This window comes from Eumetopias jubatus, unplaced genomic scaffold (assembly GCF_037043125.1).
Source record: "Eumetopias jubatus isolate StellerSeaLion01/CBP00866 unplaced genomic scaffold, mEumJub1_p1.0 scaffold_17, whole genome shotgun sequence".
Taxonomy (NCBI): Eukaryota; Metazoa; Chordata; class Mammalia; order Carnivora; family Otariidae; genus Eumetopias; species Eumetopias jubatus.
In genome coordinates this window covers 16205033-16223634 of record NW_028274823.1, presented here as the reverse complement: position 1 = coordinate 16223634, position 18602 = coordinate 16205033, and the positions used below count along the sequence as shown (strand labels likewise).

The 18602-nt window shown below is 32.3% G+C and overlaps 1 protein-coding gene across 1 annotated transcript in view; it reads left to right on the top strand.

Moving 5' to 3' along the window:
• Positions 1-18602, top strand: part of ATRNL1 (attractin like 1) — an 867795-nt gene that overhangs the window by 97861 nt on the left and 751332 nt on the right. Inside the window, exon 9 of the mRNA XM_028121803.2 lies at positions 12347-12530. Coding sequence (XP_027977604.1) covers positions 12347-12530 — 184 coding nt within the window. The remainder of the gene's footprint in view (positions 1-12346; positions 12531-18602) is intronic.

The window sequence follows — 18602 nt, the reverse complement described above, 5'->3', positions numbered from 1 at the left end:
TTCTCTGTTTCACATTCTTTCATTGATGGAGATCTTAGTCCCTTACAAGGCAACCACTGCATTATTGTATATATTTTAAAAATTCTATTTATATTTAGAAGAAATATGCACTTCTTATAAAGTTGTACTTGATTTTTCATGACTTTATCAGAAGAATATAGCATTAAATAACTATATTAATACGAATGAAAATAGATGAACCACATTCCCAACAAGTGCAAAGTAACTCACGGTTCCACATATTGGATCTACAAAAATTCTGAGATATCTTATTTTCCACTTGCCTTCTATTCTTTAGACAAGCATCTCTGGCTCCTTTAGTCTTTACTTAACAGGACTTACATTCATAGCTTTCTGTTAAAGCCTTACAAAATGTTCATGATTTAAAGAATATTTTGTAATAATGATTATAGCAGCTAACATTTATTTGCCGAGGACTTACTCTGTGCTAGGTGGTGTTGTAAGTACTTCATGCATGTTAACTCAAAGTGAACATGTAAATATAAGCTATTCTTATCCCATTTTATAGGCAAAGGAACTGACACACAGATGTCTCACACAAGTGACCATGGTCACCCAGCTAGCAAACAGGAAGATCAAGATTATATAAATATAGGATGCACATTATCTTCCTTGACCTTTTGTTATCTTTTATCACCCGCTCTGGACAAACCATACTTTGTAATAACCCATTCAGACTTAACAGGGTTTAACAGAGCGTGATTATCTAATGTGAGACCATTACTTTCCCTTGTTCTAGATACGATATTTTCTTTTATACTGATACTACTGATATTTCTTACAGTTAGCCTAAAGAAAGCAAAACTTCTTACTTAGTTCATTAGGTTTTGTTTTTTTGTATAATTGCTGTGAAGGGAGGTATACTCAGTCCTATATTTAATTTTAGAAACTCAGTGAAGGGCTTGACATTTATTATTAAAAGAGTTTGAGCCCATTATTGCTATAGGCTCATAATTCTAGTATCTAAAGACTTAGTTACCTTGTCCTTTTATTGCCTTCATCCTAGGAATTGACAAAAAAATGTTGAAGAGTAAACCATTGACAATAGAAAAAAGAGATGGAGAATGTATAGATTAAAAGAGATTTGATAGACATGTCAGAATATTGGACAACTGTAATGTATGGATCTCATTTAGATGCTGATTAAACAAACTTAAAAAAAAGCTTATAAAATAATTAGAAATTTGAACACTGACTTGAAACTTCCTGATATTAGATAATTATTAATTGCCTGGTTTGGTCTTGTTTTTGCTTTTTTTTGAGAATTGCCGTGCAGACCTCTAGGGTTTTGGAGCAAAGCTTAGTCTCTTCTACAGATAACCTTTTGAGAAAGTTTCTGTTTTGCTAGACTTGCTGCCTATTATATGAGTATAATTCTTTTTTCCCCTGTCTGGATGACTTTCAGTTGTTAAAATACTTTTCCCAAAAATGTTTGGTAGAAATTGGCAAAACCATCTGGGTTTGGGATTTTCTTTGTGGCAAGGTTTTAAAATTACAGGTTCAATTAATCTCATAGTTATAAAGCTACTCAAATTTTTTCTCTCTTCTTGAAGAGTTAGCATTTGATTATTTTTTCAGAATTTGTCTGTTTTATTTAAATTTTCAAGTGTATTGACCTAAAGTGCTTCATAATATGCTGTTAGTGAGGTTTAGAATATTTTATAGCTATGCTCCCCTTAAGTTCCTAATATTGGTTTATTTGGACCTTATTGTCTTGAGCAGATTGTCCAGAAGATTATAAGTATTAATACTTTTCAAAGTACCAACTTTGGAAGTTACTGATTTTTTGGTATGTTCATTTGTCTATTTAATTCTTATTTTTATTATTCCCTCCTTTTAATATATTTTGATTTGTTAAGCTTTTTCCCTTTCTTTATATTGATATTCATTGTCTTTTGGGTTTTTTAAAAATGTTTTTTAAAAAATATATGCATTTCTTCTTTATCTTTTTAAAAGATATTTTAAATTTGGATAAACTATAATTTATTAATTTTTATAGTGTGTGGGTTTTGTATTCTGAGAGATCTTTGTCAAGGTCACAAAGGTTTTCTCTTACATTTTCTACTAGCTGTTTTATAGTTTTGGCTCTTTATAGTTTCAGATATATCGTCTATTTGAGTTAATTTTCATATATGGTATGAAGTAAGGGGTGAGGTTTTATTTGTTTGTTTAATAAATTTTCCGGTAATATTTGTCGAAAAGATTTTCCTTTCCCCATTGAACTACCTTGGTAAATGTGTTGAAAAATCAGTTGACCATATGAGTTAATGTTTGGACTCTATTTTGATCCACTTATGTATATTATGTTTACTCTACAACCACACTTCATTGATTACTGTAGCTTTATAACTGAGGTAGTGTAAGTCCTGTGTTATTTTTTCTATTTTCAAAAAATTTTGGACTATTCTATGTACTTCACGTTACCATATAAAATTTAGAATCAGCTGTCGATTTCTTAAAAAAAACTCGTAGGAATTTGAATGGAGGTCGAATTATATATACAAAAGGGAATATCGAGCCTTTAATAATATTGATTCTCCTAACTCATGGACATGGTGTATTTCATTATTTATTTAGGTCTTCTTTAAATTTTTCAGCAATGTTTTCTAGTTTCTAGTGTACTGGTATTGCACATAGTTTGCTAAATTTATACCTAAATATTTAAAATTTTTGTTATTGTAAATGGTGTTTTGCAGCTATTTGTGCAGTGTAATGATTGTCATGTTTGCCTGTAAATGGCACTTAATTTCAATTTACAATTGTTGATTACAGTATATAGGAAAGCAATTGATTTTTCATATTGAACTGGTATCCTGCAACTTTGCTAAGCACACTTACTAATTCTTACAGCTTTTTGGTAGAGTCATTATTTTCTACACAGGTGATCATGTGTTAAAACCATGATAATAAATTTTGTTTACTTCTTCCTTTTCAATCTGCATGCCTTTGACTTATTTCTTTGTATTATTGCCGTGGCAGTATCTCTGGTACAGTACTGAGTAGGAGTAGTGAAAGCAGCTATTTCTGCTTTTTTTTTCCTGTTTTAGGAGGGAATGTTCCAGACTTTTAATTACAATGTTAGTGGTACGTTTTCTAGATGCTTTTTATGTGGTCAAGGAAATTCACTTTTATTCCTAGTTTGCCAAGAGTCTTTTCCAATGATGTTAAATTTTGTCAAATAATTTTTATGCATCTATTGAGAAGATCATTTGTTCTTTATTTTCTGTTTCTTTTTTTTTTTAAAGATTATTTATTTATTTATTTGACCGAGAGAGACACATCGAGAGAGGGAACACAAGCAGAGGGAGTGGGAGAGGGAGAAGCAGGCTTCCCGCTGAGCAGGGAGCCTGACACAACAGCAGGGCTCCATCCCAGGAGCCTGGGATCATGACCTGAGCCGAAGGCAGACGCTTAACAACTGAGCCACCCAGACGCCCCTGTTTTCTTATTTCTTAATATGGTGAATGACATTGATTTTCAGATGTTAAATAACTTTTGCTTTGTTGGATAAATCCCATTGGTCATAATGTATTTTCTTTTTCATATATTGCTGGAATTGATTTGCTAAAATGTTAAGGATTTTTATGTTTATGTTCATAAGAGATACTGAACTAGAGTTTTTATAGTCTTTGTCTGGTTTTGCAATCTGGGTAATGATAAAGTGATTTGGGGAGTGTTTTACTCTATACTGTCTTCTGTAAGAGTTTGTGTAGAATTGGTATTATTTCTCTCAAATTTTTGATGGAGCGCACCAGTGAAACTGATTCATGAGCTTTCTTTGTCAGAAAGATTTTGACAATTGCATTTATTTTCTTTAATAAATGTTAGAGATATTCAAATTACCCATTTCTTTGTAAATGAGCTTTGGTAGTTTGTGTTTGAAGTTTGCCCATATCATTTAAAGGGGTTAAATTTATTGGCATGAAGTCATTAATTATATTCTCTTATTACTCTTTTTAATGTTTGTAAACTGTGTAGTGATATCTCTCTTTTATCTGATATGAATTATTTGTGTCCTGTCTTGTCAGTTTGACTAGAGATTATTGTTTAAACAAATTTATTGATCTTTTCAAATAACTAGCTTTTATTCCTGTTTTCTATTTTTATTGATTAATGCTCTATTTGTCACATTTCTTTCCTTATTTGGGTTTTATTTGCTCTGTTTAACTAATTTCTTAAGGTGGAAGAATAGATCATTGAATTGATTGAAACCGTTTCCTTCTTTTTAAAAATATGTGTTTATTACTATAAATTTCTTTCTAAGCCAATAGTTCTCAAACTTTAATATACCTAAGAATCACCTGGATGGTTGTTAAAATAGATTGCTGTGTCCTAAACCCTGATTTTCTTATTCATTATGTGAGTATTGATGCCAGGAAACTTCCATTCTTAAAAAGTTTCTAAGTAATGCCATTTGCTGGTGTCTAGGAACCGTCCTTGAGAATGATTGCTTAAGCTCTGCTTAAGCTGTCCCCTGCATATTTTGAAATCTATTTTTGTTTCCATTTAATTCAAAATATTTTCTAATTTTCTTTGTGATTTTTTTTCGCTGGCTCCTAGGTTGTTTCGTAGTATTGAGTTTAATCCAAATAGATGAAGATTTTTCAGATATCTTTCTTGTCATTATTTCTTGTTTCATTTAGTTATTGTCAGAGACTATATTTTGCTATTAAAATTTTTGTGAGTCTTCTGACTGAGAATTTGGTCTATCTTGGTGAATGTTAAGTGTCAATTAAAAAGGATGTGTCTTCTGCTGCAGTTGGTTGGATGCCAAATGTATGATGATGGATGGAGTTGTTCAAGTCTTATATATCCTTACTGGTATTTTGTTTAGTGTTTTCCTTAGTTTCCTTAGTTACTGAAAGACTAATGTAGAAACCTCCATTTATGGTTGTGGATTTAAGTATTTAATTTTTTTGGTTCTATCAGTTTTTGCTTCATACATTTAGATGTTTTGTTATTAGGTATTTATACAATTAGAATTTCCAGGTCCCTGAAATAAATTGTCTGCCTTCATTCCAGGTCATCTTCTGTTACCATTTCTGTTACCATCTGTTTAAATGGCTTCTTTAACATATCTTTTAGAGTAGGTCTGCTGGATATGGATTATCCTGGTTTTTCTAAATCCGAGAATCTTTATTTCACAATCATCCCTGAAGGATGGTTTTGCTTGTCATGGAGTTCTGAGTTACAGTTATTTTTTGGCACTTTAATAAGTGTTGGGCACTTTTGGCCTTCATGGTTTCTTAGGATGAAAATCACAGTCATTCAAACTTGTAATTTGTTGTTTTTCTCTAACCACTTCTGAGATGTTTTGTTCATCTTTAGTTTTCAGCAGCTTGATTGTGATGTGTTTAGGTATAGATTTCTTTCAGTTTATGCTGTTTGTGATTTCTTCAGCTTCTTGAATCTGTAGGACCCTTAATTTGTTAACTATACCTTTTTGTTTTATTTTTGTTGAGGTTACTCTAGGGGTTACAATATACATTTTCAATTTATCAGATACTACCTTTATGTAATGTTCTACCACTTCCCATTTAGTGTGAGAACCTCTGAACTTCCTTACATTTCTCCTCTTTTCCTTTGTGCAAATATTATGTCTCATATGTTATGAACACCATCATAAATTGTTATGATTTTTGTTTTAGAAAGTAAGTTATCATTTTAGGGAGACAAAAAAGGAGAAATTATGTCTTTTATATTTACCTACATATCAACCTTTCCTGCATCCTTCATTCATCTGTATAAATCCAAGTTCTATCTGGTGTTGACTGTTACTTTCATTCAGCTTGAAGAAATTCTTTGTCATCTCTTGCAGGGCAAATCTGGAATAGTACATTATCTCTGTTTTATTTTATTTATTTATTTATTTATTTGTCTGAAAAAGTTTTGTTTCATTATTGGAAAATATTTTGTTGGGTATAGAATTCTACCTTGATAGTTACTCTTTTTTTTTTGGTAGAGAATTCTAGGTTGACAGTTTTTTTCCCCCTTCTGAGTAGTTTAAGAATGTGAGACTTTATTGTCTTCTGATTTACATTCTTTCTGATAAGAAGTTAGTTCTAATTCTTATTTTTGTTCTTCAGCTTGTACATCTTTATTACTTCATGCTATTCCTTGGTGTGGGTTTCTTTTCTTTTTCTTTCTTTCGTTCTTTCTTTCGTTCTTTCTTTCTTTTTCTTTCCTTCCTTCCTTCCTTCCTTCCTTCCTTCCTTCCTTCCTTCCTTCCTTCCTTCTTTCCTTCCTTCCTTCCTTCTTTCTTTCCTTTCTTTTCCTCTCATTTTTCTGCTTGTATTTCATTGATCTTCTTGTTTTTGTGAATTTATACATTTCTGTGAATTTGAGAATTATTTCTTCAAACATTATTTCTGTCCACTCATCACTATATCATTTCTGGAACTGTTATCACATTAGATTAGACTGATTTAATATTTTTCTACAGGTCCCAGTTTCATTGTTTTTCAGGATTTTTTGTTTGTTTGTTTGTTTGTTTGTGTTGCTTCATTTTGGATAGCTTTTATTTCCATATCTTAAGTTCACTGTTCTTTTCTCCTAAAGTGTCTAAATTGTGTTAATTCTACTCAATGTATTTTACATTCAGGTATTATAGTTTCCATTTCCAGGAGTTCTGTTTTTGTCTTTTTTATCTTTTATTTCTCTCTTATCATGTTCATGTTTTCTTCAACATTATTGAATATATTTGAACATATTTGTGATAGCTTTTAAAACATTATTTTCAACTAATTTTATCTTTTATGCTATTTCTGGGTCACTTTCTGTTGACTGATTTTTCTTCTTGTTGTGGGTTATATTTCCTTTGCCCTCTGTGTTTGTTAATTTTTATAAAAAGTATTTATTTATTCATGAGAGAGAGAGGCAGAAGCAGAGGGAGAAAGAAGCAGGCTCCCTGTGGAACAGGGAGCCCGATGAGGGACTCAATCTCAGGATTGTGGGATCATGATCTGAGCTGAAGGCAGATGCTTAACCGACTGAGCCACCCAGGCGCCCTATGTTTGTTAATTTTTAAATGTATTATGAATATTGTATATTTTTATCATGTTGGCTGCTGGATTTTGTTGTGTCCCTTTGAAGAATGTTGGACTTTGTACTGACATGTAGTTAAGTTAGAGCACTTTACTACTAAGTTAAAAGCAAAATTCATCCATATGCAAATAATAACATACAAATGATAAGAAAATGCTTTTTCTGAGATGACAAATCTCAGAAATGTTTGAATGTTTTACTTTGAATGTTTACTGAGAGTGTTTACTTTGAATGTTTACTGAGAAAAATTGGTTTCTTGTAGTAGTATGTACACATTTCCAAAGGCAAAAATAATAAAAATATGAGAATGCGAATCATAATTAATTTTACATTTTGAGTTTATCACCTGTATCTGAACAAGATTGTTTCCTTAATTTTTCATCTGAAACTACCATACCACCTTTGGGTTCTTTAATTGAACTGCTAGTGACTAACCCTTGAGAAATACTGCTGTAGTATTTAAGAATACAGCCTTTGGTGTTAGACCTGTATCATAGGTCTTATATTTTTAATTTTTTTTAATGTTTAGTAAGTAGTTGAGTGAAATACTGTATTTCATGATGAACTGCCCATTACTTGTAAGGTGAATATATATTTTTAATTGAACATTTTATTTTGAGATCATGTAGATTCACATACACTTGTAAGAAATAACAGAGTGATCCCGTGTACACTTTATGAAGTTTTCCCAAATGGTATTCTTGCAAAAATATATTACAGTATTGCAACCTGGATTTTGACACTGGTGCAATTCACCATTCTTATTCAGATTTCCTCAGTTTCATTTGTATTTATTTGTGTGTGCATGTGCGTGTATTGTGTACTTGTGTATGTGTTTAGTTCTGTGCAGTTTTATTGCATATTGTTTCATGTTTCCACCACCACAGTCAAGATGTAGAATAGTTATATCACCACAAGAGTCCTTCACATTGCCCGTTTAAACCACATCTACCATCCTTCCACTCTCACTCCCCTCCCGTCTCTCACCTTTCATAATCATTGATCTGTCCTCCATTTCTAGAATTCTGTTATTTCAAGAATGTTATAAAAATGAACCATTTACATTTAAGTTAATTCTGATATATTAGTGCCTTGGTCTGTTATTTTATTATTTATTTTTCTCTGTTTCCTGTTTCTTGTGCCTCTTTCTCTCTTTACTTGTTTCTAGTGGGTTACTTGAACAATTTTTAGAATTCCATCTTGATTTACTTAATAGTATTCTTGAATGTATCTCTGTATAATTTTCTTAGTGGTTGCTCTACATATTGACTGGGGCACCTGGGTGGCTCAGTTGGTTAAGCATCCAACTCTTGATCTCAGCTCAGGGCTTAATCTCAGGGTCATGAGTTCAAGCTCCACATTGGGCTCCACACTGGGCATGTAGTCTACTTAAAAAATGTGTGTGTGTGTGTGTGTGTGTGTGTGTGTGTGTATGCATACACATATTTATATTTATGTGTGTGTGTGTGACTTACCACAGTCTACTAGTATCAACATTTTACCACTTCAAGTGAAGTGTGGAAACCTTGCTTTCATTTACATCCCCATACCTTTTCCACTTTTAAATACCATTGTTTTCGGTATTAGATGTTGTTATAATTTTTTCCTTCATCAGATATGATTTATAAACCTCATAGAGGAGGAGGATAGTCCATTGTATGTAATCATATTTCTGCTGTGTTGTTCTTTCCTGATGCTCCAAGATTCCTTCTTCTTTTTTTTTTTTAGAGAGAGAGGTGCATGAGTGGGGGGATGGGAGGGACTGAGGGAGAGGGAGAGAGAGAATCCCAAGCATGGGGCTCAATCTTATGACCCTGAGATCATGCCCTGAGTTGAGATCAAGAGTTAACCAACTGAGCCACCAAGGTGGCCCCTGAGATTCCTTCTTTAATTATTTCATTGCTGTTTAAAAATTTTCCTTTAACCATTCTTTAAGGAGAGGGTCACATTTCAAAATTTTTTAGTTTTCTTTCTTTTCATCTAAGAGTCTTTTTTCCCATTTGATTCCTAAAGGATAGTTTTGACAGTTCTTGTTTTTCGGCACTTGAAAAATGTGCTACTTCCTTCAGGCTTTTATAGTTTCAGGTGAGAAAGCCACAGTTATTCAGAATGATGTTGCCCTATAATTAATGTGTCATTTCTCTCTGGCTGCTTTCCAGATATTTTTTTCTGTGTCTTTAGCTAATTATAAGTTTTCTTATATGTATCATGGTGTGGATTTCTTTGAATTTATCTGATTTGGACTTCTCTAAGGTTCATGAATCTGTAAGATCGTGTCTTGTACAAATTTGGATGTTTTTAGCCATTGTTTCTTCAAATACTCTTTCAGTTCCATTCTCTTTCTCCTCTTTTGGGATTTTAATGATAGGAATATTGAATCAACTGTTATTGTCCCAAAGCTTTCTGAGATTCTCTTGGCTTTTTTTTTCAGGCTATTTATTATACAGATTGGGCATGTTTTATTGATCTGTCCTCAAATTTACTGATTCTTTCTTCTGTCAGCTCCACTCTATTATTGAGTCTGTATATATAGTTTTTGCTTATTATTGCATTTTCCCCCCTAAATTTCTTTGTTTCTTTCTTTTTTTGCTGAGATTTGTTATTTCAAAAGAACTTGCAATTGCTTGTTGAAATGTTTTTATCATGGCTACCTAAAAATGCTTGTCAGGTAGTATCAGCATCTCAGTGTTACTGTCACTTGATTGTCTTTTTTCATTAAGTTGTCAGTTTACTGGTTGTCAGTATGACAAGTGATTTTTTGTTTTTAATTGTAACCTGGACATTTGGCTATTGTATTGGGAGCCTCTGGGTCCCATTTAAATCTGTTTTAGCAGGCAGTCCCTGTTTAGGTTTATTTTTCAGGTCTTGTGGGATCTCTCCTTCCAGTCTCGATCTGGTGAGGAAGAGGAACTCTTTCCCTGTCTGCTTATTTTAAACAGTGTTTGCCGGGTCCCTCTTGCTGATGCTGCTAGGATCACCTGGGTTGTCCATAGGACTCCCATTCAGTTTTGAGGAGGAAAAAGGCTACTTGAGTTGCCTTTTCATTGCTTGGTTGAGCAGTTGAGAAATATTGGGTTTGCATAGCCGCCTTCTGTTGGAGGGTAAGGAGACACCCATTCTCTAGTCCTGGAGTCTGTAACCAGTCTGCCTTTATACTTTTCAGATTTGTCTCTTGCACTGTTTCCAGAGTCTGTTGTACTTAGTGGGGAGGAGATGAAGAAACAAGTCTATACCATTTTGTTCCACTTATCAACTTACAAACTTTTAATGTGGTACTTAGTTTTTCTAACTCTAAATTTCCTCAGCTGTAAAGAAGAATATGCAATAGTAAACCTGTCAAAGGGTTATTATTAAATGAAATAATGAGGTGCTTCTTGAGACATAGTAAATGTTCTATTAGATAATGATGCTACAGCTTATTGCAAAGTTGTTTATTGCACTATTGTTTCTAGGAACAAATTGAAACCCAAATGAGTCATGATGTAGAGTTATTTAAATAAGTTATGTATCATTAATAGAATGGAACTTAGGTGTTGAAAAATAATAAATGGGTCATGGAAGAATGCCCCAGTTGTTTTAAGTGAAAATATAGTTGTAAAATAGCATGATTTTTTGGTACAAGTATTTATAGGTATAGATGCAGATGTTTATAATTTAAATGTATTTTGTATATGTGTAATAAAATATTTAGAACAATATTCTGAAAATAGTCTGAACATAACAAATTGTGAAAAATACCTCTAGATAGTGGGTTGGGAGAGAAGGTAATATTCACTTTTACATTAAAAACCTCTATTTATACATTATTTATTTTTTTGGTAAGAAGCATATTCATCTTTATTAAAAAGAGAATGAATAAAAATATGAAAGCCATCAATTGGGCTATATGAGTAGAGATTTAATAAGTGGTTAAAGAGTATTAATCAAATTATTTCTGATAAGTTATTATTAATGTCATTTTTTAGAAATTACCTCTAAAATGTAATACTCATTAGTTACAAGTGTGCTCTGAAATTTCTTCACATATGTTTAGTTTTATCAAATAAAATTGGCTTGGTGACTCCTTTTGATAGTTCTATATTTTATGACCATTGAAGTATCACTTTATTCACTACTTTAGAATTATGTAAAAGTGAGCAATTTTTAAGATCACTTTTATTTTCTGTTACTTGACTTGAGTATTTTCAGTTGAGCTGCCTACTATGCTAAAGTTTAGATGACTAGTTAGGGGGAAGATGGAGGTGTGGTTTGGGTGGCTACCTAAAGACCAATGACAGATTTCTATATAGTTACTCTTTATAATCTAAATTTTCTAAGGCAAGGATCTGTGTTTTGTTCATCTGCATATTCTTAAAAGTATGTCTTGCATATGATTGATGCTCGTATCAATTTGAATTTGCAGTAAGAAATGAGTCCCTTTTAGATATACCAAGCAGAATGGGATTTAATATAAGGAGTTAGTTACAAGAGTATTAAAGACAACAAAATGAGGGGATCACCCAGAAATCTGGAAGCTGCTACACACTCAGGCTGAAGCCTATGACCACATTTGTCACTGAGCTATTCTAGTGCCACTGCTGCCACTGAGCAGGCACTAACCCTGCTGCTGTTGCTGTATGGTCATCACTGCTCTTATCCACTGTAGTCCCCTGCATGTTCCTCCTACTAGAGATGAAGGTAGAACGTCTTCGTTACTCTCATCTTCTAATCTCTCACCAGTATTCCCCTTGGTGGAACCTATTCATACAGCTGTCAAGGAAGTCCTGAAAATTCAGTGTTTAGGTTTTCATTCTTCTCTGTAGAAGGGCAAGTGAGGCTCATAACCAAGAGTTGAAGGACCAGCACAGGGCTAAAAATTGCTAGGGGGTGGGGATCATATCTTTTTTAATCTTTGTTCTATCAGTGACTAATTCAGAGCTTGTCACATAGTAGGCTTTCTTTAAACTATTTGTTAGTCTTTTTCTCAGGGCTATTTACAAATACAGAAATGTATGTGAGAGTAAAGTTTTCCTTTTTCTGTTGCACATCCAAAAATTTGGCATTTTCAATATTTCAGAGTTTAATTGACAGAAAGACCAGTCTTATTCAACTTCAATCTCTAACATCTAACATAGTAACTAGCATATATTTAATAATTGTTTTTTGATTAAATGAATATTAATTATACTTAATTTACTCATAAAATGTGCTATTAGAATTTACTTATTGGTAGTTTGGTGATATATTAGTTATATTTTTAAATACTCCTTGAAGTTCATGATTTATCTTCTTTCTCTTATAGCATCAAACACTTGGCTTGTTCCAGAAACTAAAGGAGCTATTGTTCAAGGTGGATATGGCCATACCAGTGTGTATGATGAAATAACAAAGTCCATTTATGTTCATGGAGGATATAAAGCATTACCAGGCAATAAATATGGATTGGTAGATGATCTTTATAAGTATGAAGTTAACACTAAGACTTGGTGAGTAGATTGGGTAAAAGCATGATGAGAAACTTTGTCACAGTTATAGTTTAAGTTCGTATAATAGTGGTGTTTATTAAATATTTTCAGGGAAACATTCTTGTCCTTTCCCCCTGTTTATTTCAATTAATGAAATTCTCTTGTACAGCAAAGGCACAAAATAATACAATTTCTATGTATTCATTATCACTGTAAGTGACTGACTTTAAAATGTTTTCTGATTACATAGATATACTTATTCTGTGTGCATTACTTATAAGTGCTGATCTCATGTTCAATTCAGATGAGCAAATTTGCTTACCAGTGTAACTTTGAGCTTTGATATTTTCTGCTCTGTGATTTTTTTCTTTGCATTCATATTTTAATGTCATTTGTAAATTTTAAAAGCATTTCTTCAGTTTCATCATCTAATTTCCTATGAAATGCAAAGCTTGTGCATTTAGGTAGATTTTTATTGTTATAAACAGTGTTACATCGTACATCTTGTACTGGTTTTCTCATGCAGATATGCAAGAGTTTTTGTAGGGCATATACTTAAAAGTGAAATTGTTGTGTCTGAGGATATTTATATCCTCAACTTTACTACGTGTTGCCCAATTGCACTCCCAAGTCACTGTGGTAATGTATACTTCTACCAGCTAGATGTGAATGTCCCTGTTTCTTCATATTACCACAAACACTTGCAATGGATTTGCATGGTATCTTAATGATATTTATTGTGCATACCCAGATCACTATTGTGACTAGGCATCTTTTTATGGTTCATTTAACACTTGTGTTTCCTATTTAGTGAATTGCCTATTTATAACCATAATGTTCTCTTTTATGTTTGAAATATCATTAATTTTTCACTTATTATTTTTCTATATGTATGAGTTTTAAAATAGAATTTTTTTAAATAGAATTTTTGTTGTACTCAAATATATTTACCTTTGTAAAACATGGGAAATGATTCTGTTGTTGTTTTAAGACATTACACATTCTTTTAAACTCTTATCATGAAATTACTTTATGCATTTGAATAAAATACAGTTTTTCACCAAATTCTGATTTGTTCTACCCCCTTCACTTTCAAACATACATTCTAATTTTTATTTTATTTGAAAAAGAAAGGTGGATTAAAAAAGATAAGACATTTCCTTTGGATGATTTGGTAATTTTTATTATTTTTTGTCTAATCAATACATTATTATTCTTTATATTTTTATAAATATTAAAACCAGTATATCACTTTTTTCTTTTATATAATTTATGCATTGCATTTCATTTTCTATTTTAACATTTCTAACTTTTCCTCTCTGACTTTTTGTTCTGATAGCAAGAGGAACTGTGATTTAGTGATTAAGGCACTGTCAACCTGTTTAATATATTTTTGTGATGTGAATGGATAAGAGAACAATGGGTATTATTTGAATGAATTCAAAATAAGAGTTACTTGTTACTCACCACTTGAATGGGATTTGCTCAGATTTTAACATGTTTCCCTTCCTGAAAATTTCCCATAGTGAACTTTTGCATAGAAGAATGTAATTATCAATTTTGGCAATTTTAGTATATGTACAAATAACATTGGATACTTATTCCTTAGAATTTATTAAAATAACTTGCAAATTATTTTTAGTACCTTATTAGAAATATATTATAGATGCTTGTGATACTTTACTGTTTTACTGGTTTCTGTGTTTTTAAAAAATATCAGTAAAATTATTAGTGAGTACTAAAATATTTTTCTATTATTCTTAAAGTTTTGATACTTCTTGTTAGCTTAGTTTTAAAGTTTGCTATCCTATAGCAATTAAAGTATGTATAAGGTTTATTTGTCAAATGTGATATAATTTAAAAATGTCACTAATATATATCCATTGTACAGATTGATTTTAAGTTTTTACCACCTCAGAACTGGTTTTATTTTTTAGTAGATATAGTTTAGTAGATAGGCTACTTTGTTGAAATTAGTAAATGTGTGTTTGGAGGAATTATTTTTCATTGGCATAATGGATTATTTTGGAATATTATTTCCATTGAGAAAAATTAGGAATTACATCTTTTTAGGCATCTGAGAACTACAAAGGCAGTGAGAATCTGTGGGTCAAGATCTAGGATAGGTGGAATGTCAAGGAAGGTAAAATTGACATTTTTGTGAAACTATTTTCCTTTAGAGGATAATAAAAACTGAAAGCTGTTTAAGAGCTTTTGTCAATTAATATGGAGGACCTAAATTGGATTTCCAAGTGTGCTAACGAAGATAGACTTTGCTACACACTTAAGGATTTGGTTTACTCCCTGAAGTTCTAAGCCTACTAGTGTGGATAAGTCCACTTTGAATCATTGGATTATGGTGATCTGCCCATAGACTAAGTAGCTGGCAGAACAAAAGTAAATCCTCTCTTGAGGAAGGTAATATCACATAGCGCCTCAAATTATTTCTTCAAAAAACATATGCAATATCTGATACAAAATAAAACAAAGATAAGTCTTAGAAAAAGACAAGGTATGAAAAAACAGCCATTAGAAGCATAACTATAGGATAGTGGTGTTTTCAGACAGAAACTTTAAAAGGCAGAAAATATTAGGAGACAAGTGGAAACTTTTACTAAAGAATCAAATGGAAATTATAGAAATGAAGAATACATTAAGTGAATTAAGAATTCCTTAGATGGGTTTAACAACTGGTTAGACACAGCTGAGGAGAGATTAATGGAATGGATGATCAGAATGAAATACCCATACTGACATAAAGAAAAGGATGAAAAATAAAATAGGGAAGGAAATATAAAGGACCTGTAGAAATAGTCTAACGTGCATGTAATTGGAGTCCAAAAGAAGAAAAGTGAGAAAATAATGTAGAGCACTATTTGATGTCTTAATGACTGAGAATTTTCAAAAGTGAAAAAAAAAATCTGCAAATTAGAAAACTTCCATGAACATCAAGAGGAATAACTAAAAAAAAACTTATACTTAGAAACTACATCAAAAACTAATGATGTACTCGGGCGCCTGGGTGGTTCAGTTGTTTAGCATCTGCCTTCGGCTCAGGTCATGATCCCAGAGTCCTGGGATCAAGCCCTGCATTAGGCTCTCTGAGGGAAGCCTGCTTCTCCCTCTCCCACTCCCGTTGCTTGTGTTCCCTCTCTTGCTGTGTGTCTCTGTCAAATAAATAAATCAAATCTTGAAAAAAACAACAACAACTAATGATGTACTGTATGGTGACTAATATAACATAATAAAAAAAATAAAATGCAAAAAAAAAAAGAAATATCATGGTAAAACTAATGAAAATCCAAACATGAAAAGAAAAATTTAAGAGCAGCCAAAAGGAAAAGAGTCATACTCTTTAAAGGAACAACATTAAGACTGACAATGATTCTTTTTCTTTTTCTTTCTTTCTTTCTTTCTTTCTTTCTTTCTTTCTTTCTTTCTTTCTTTCTTTCTTTCTTTCTTTCTCTCTTCTTTTTTTTTTTAAAGATTTTATTTATTTATTTGACAAAGAGAGACACAGCGAGAGAGGGAACACAAGCAGGGGGAGTGGGAGAGGGAGAAGCAAGCTCTCCACTGAGCAGAGAGCCTGATGTGGGGCTAGATCCCAGGACTCCAGGACCTGAGCCGAAGGCAGACGCCTAACAACTGAGCCACCCAAGTGCCCTCTCTCTCTTCTTGATTTTATTTATTTATTTGGGGGAGAGAGAGAGCATGAGCCAGGGAAGGGACAGAGAGAGAGGGAGAAGCAGACTTCCCTGCAGGACCCCAGGATTGTGACCTGAGCCAAAGGCAGACGCTTAACTGACTGAGCCACTAGACTCACAATGGATTTCTTAACTGAAAAAAATGAAATCTAGAAAACATTGTCTTCAGATTGCTGAAAGGAAATAGTCATCAACCTAAAATTTTGCACTCAGTGAAATATCTTCAAAAAATGAAAGCAAAATAAGGATATTTTTCAGAAAAACAAGAATTAAAAGAATTTGACAAGAGCAGACCTCCAATAAAGGAGAAACTAAATAAAGGAAATGTTACTGAAGTAGAAGAAAAATGTTCCCAGATACTGGAAGGAATAGAGAGCTTAAGGGTAAATTTAAGTAATTATTTATTATATTAAACTATAAAAGTAATAGAGGCTTAAATGGATATAAAATTTGAATGCATGATAATATCAGCTCATAAGTCAGGAAGAAGGGTAAATGATGTTCAAAATACTAAGGTTTTTGTTACATGTGGGAATTGATAAGATAACTAATTCATAGTAGACATTAATAACTAAGTATTTGTATTGTAATCATTAGGCAACAAAAATAAAAGTAGAACTTCATATCTAACAAGCTAATAGAAAGGAAAATAAGAATACTATGTAATGGATTTGGAAGAAGACAAGAAAGGAATGGAAAAGGACAAAGTCTAGTTGGGATACATATAAAGGAAGTAGGAAATGTATTTAACTTCAGATATGTCAATAATTACTCTAAATGTAAGGGAATAAATACTCTAAATTACACTAAATGTAAGAGACTAAATATTTCAGTCAAAAGCTAAGGTTTTTTTGGACTCGGTATAAAGCGAAACCATATGCTGCTTAGAAAAGGTACAAAAGTCTAAAAATATTTGGAAAAACAGAAAGTAAAAGAATGGAAAAAACATACACAATTGCTAAACAAAAGAAAGTTGGTATAGCTTTACTAATATCAGACAGGTAAGAATTTAAGTCAGGTATCTACCTGGAAGATATAACAGTGAATTTATATGTACCTTACAATATGTGTTAAATAAAGCAAAAAAATGACAGAATAAAAGGGGACAAATTATATTGGGATGTTTTTAATCCCAGTGTCTTGGGAACTGATAGCATAAGGAGACAAAAAGCAAAAAACAGAAAAGATATGAATGATTTCGACAGCATAATTAATAATTTTGTGTTCTTTGGTATTTGAGAGCATATTATCTTATGACTGCAGAATATACACTGTTTTCAAGTACATTTGGAACATTTTCCAAAATTTACCATATGCTGTGTTTTAATGCAAGTCTCAACAAATTTTTTAAAAAGGTTCAAGTTATACAAAGTAATTGATCACAATGAAATGAACATAGAAGTAACTAGAAAAACCCTAAGATGTCTGGAACTAATAAATTTCTTAAAATTAATTGGTCAAAGAATTATATTAAAAATTAGAAAATATTTTGTACTGAATGATGACAGATCAGAATGTGTATGATGCCACCAAGAGGGACATTTATAACTTTAAGTGCATTTATTAGAAAAGATTTTTATTTTTATTTTATTTTATTTTTTTAAAGATTTTATTTATTTGACAGAGAGAGACACAGTGAGAGAGGGAACACAAGCAGGGGGAGTGGGAGAGGGAGAAGCAGGCTTCCCGCTGAGCAGGTAGCCCAATGTGGGGCTTGATCCCAGGACCCTGGGATCATGACCTGAGCTGAAGGCAGACGCTTAATGATTGAGCCACCCAGGCTCCCCTAGAAAAGATTTTTAAAAAGCCTGAGAATCAGTGGTATAAACATAATCTCAAGAAATTAGAAAAAGGATAGCAGATTAGTCCCAAAAGAAGAAAATGTAAATAAAGATAGGAAAAAGGAAGAGAATATGAGATAACATAAATTAACAAAATACAGAGGAAACATGATAAAGATGATCCGTATAGTTACCAAAAATCAACAAGGTTGGTTGTTTGGAAAACGGTAACTTAAAAGCAATACAATTTATGTTACCATAGGAACATTAACACCTATGGAGTAAATGCAATGACATGTATGCAGGAATTTTACACAGAAAATTATAAAACCTTTTTTAAGTGAGAAATAAATAAGATAAATGGAAGTTACATTATAATTGTAAGAAAAATTGAATAGTGTATAGATGTCTATTTTTTAAAAGATTTTATTTATTTATTTGAGAGAGAGTGTGCATGCATGCACTTGCATGAGCCAGCGCCGGTGTGGGAGAGGTGAGGAGCAAAGGGAGAGGGAGAGAGACAAGCAGACTCCTTGCTGAGTGGGGAGCTGGATGCAGGGCTTAATCCCAGGACTCCAATATCATGATGTGAGCCAAAGGCAGACGCT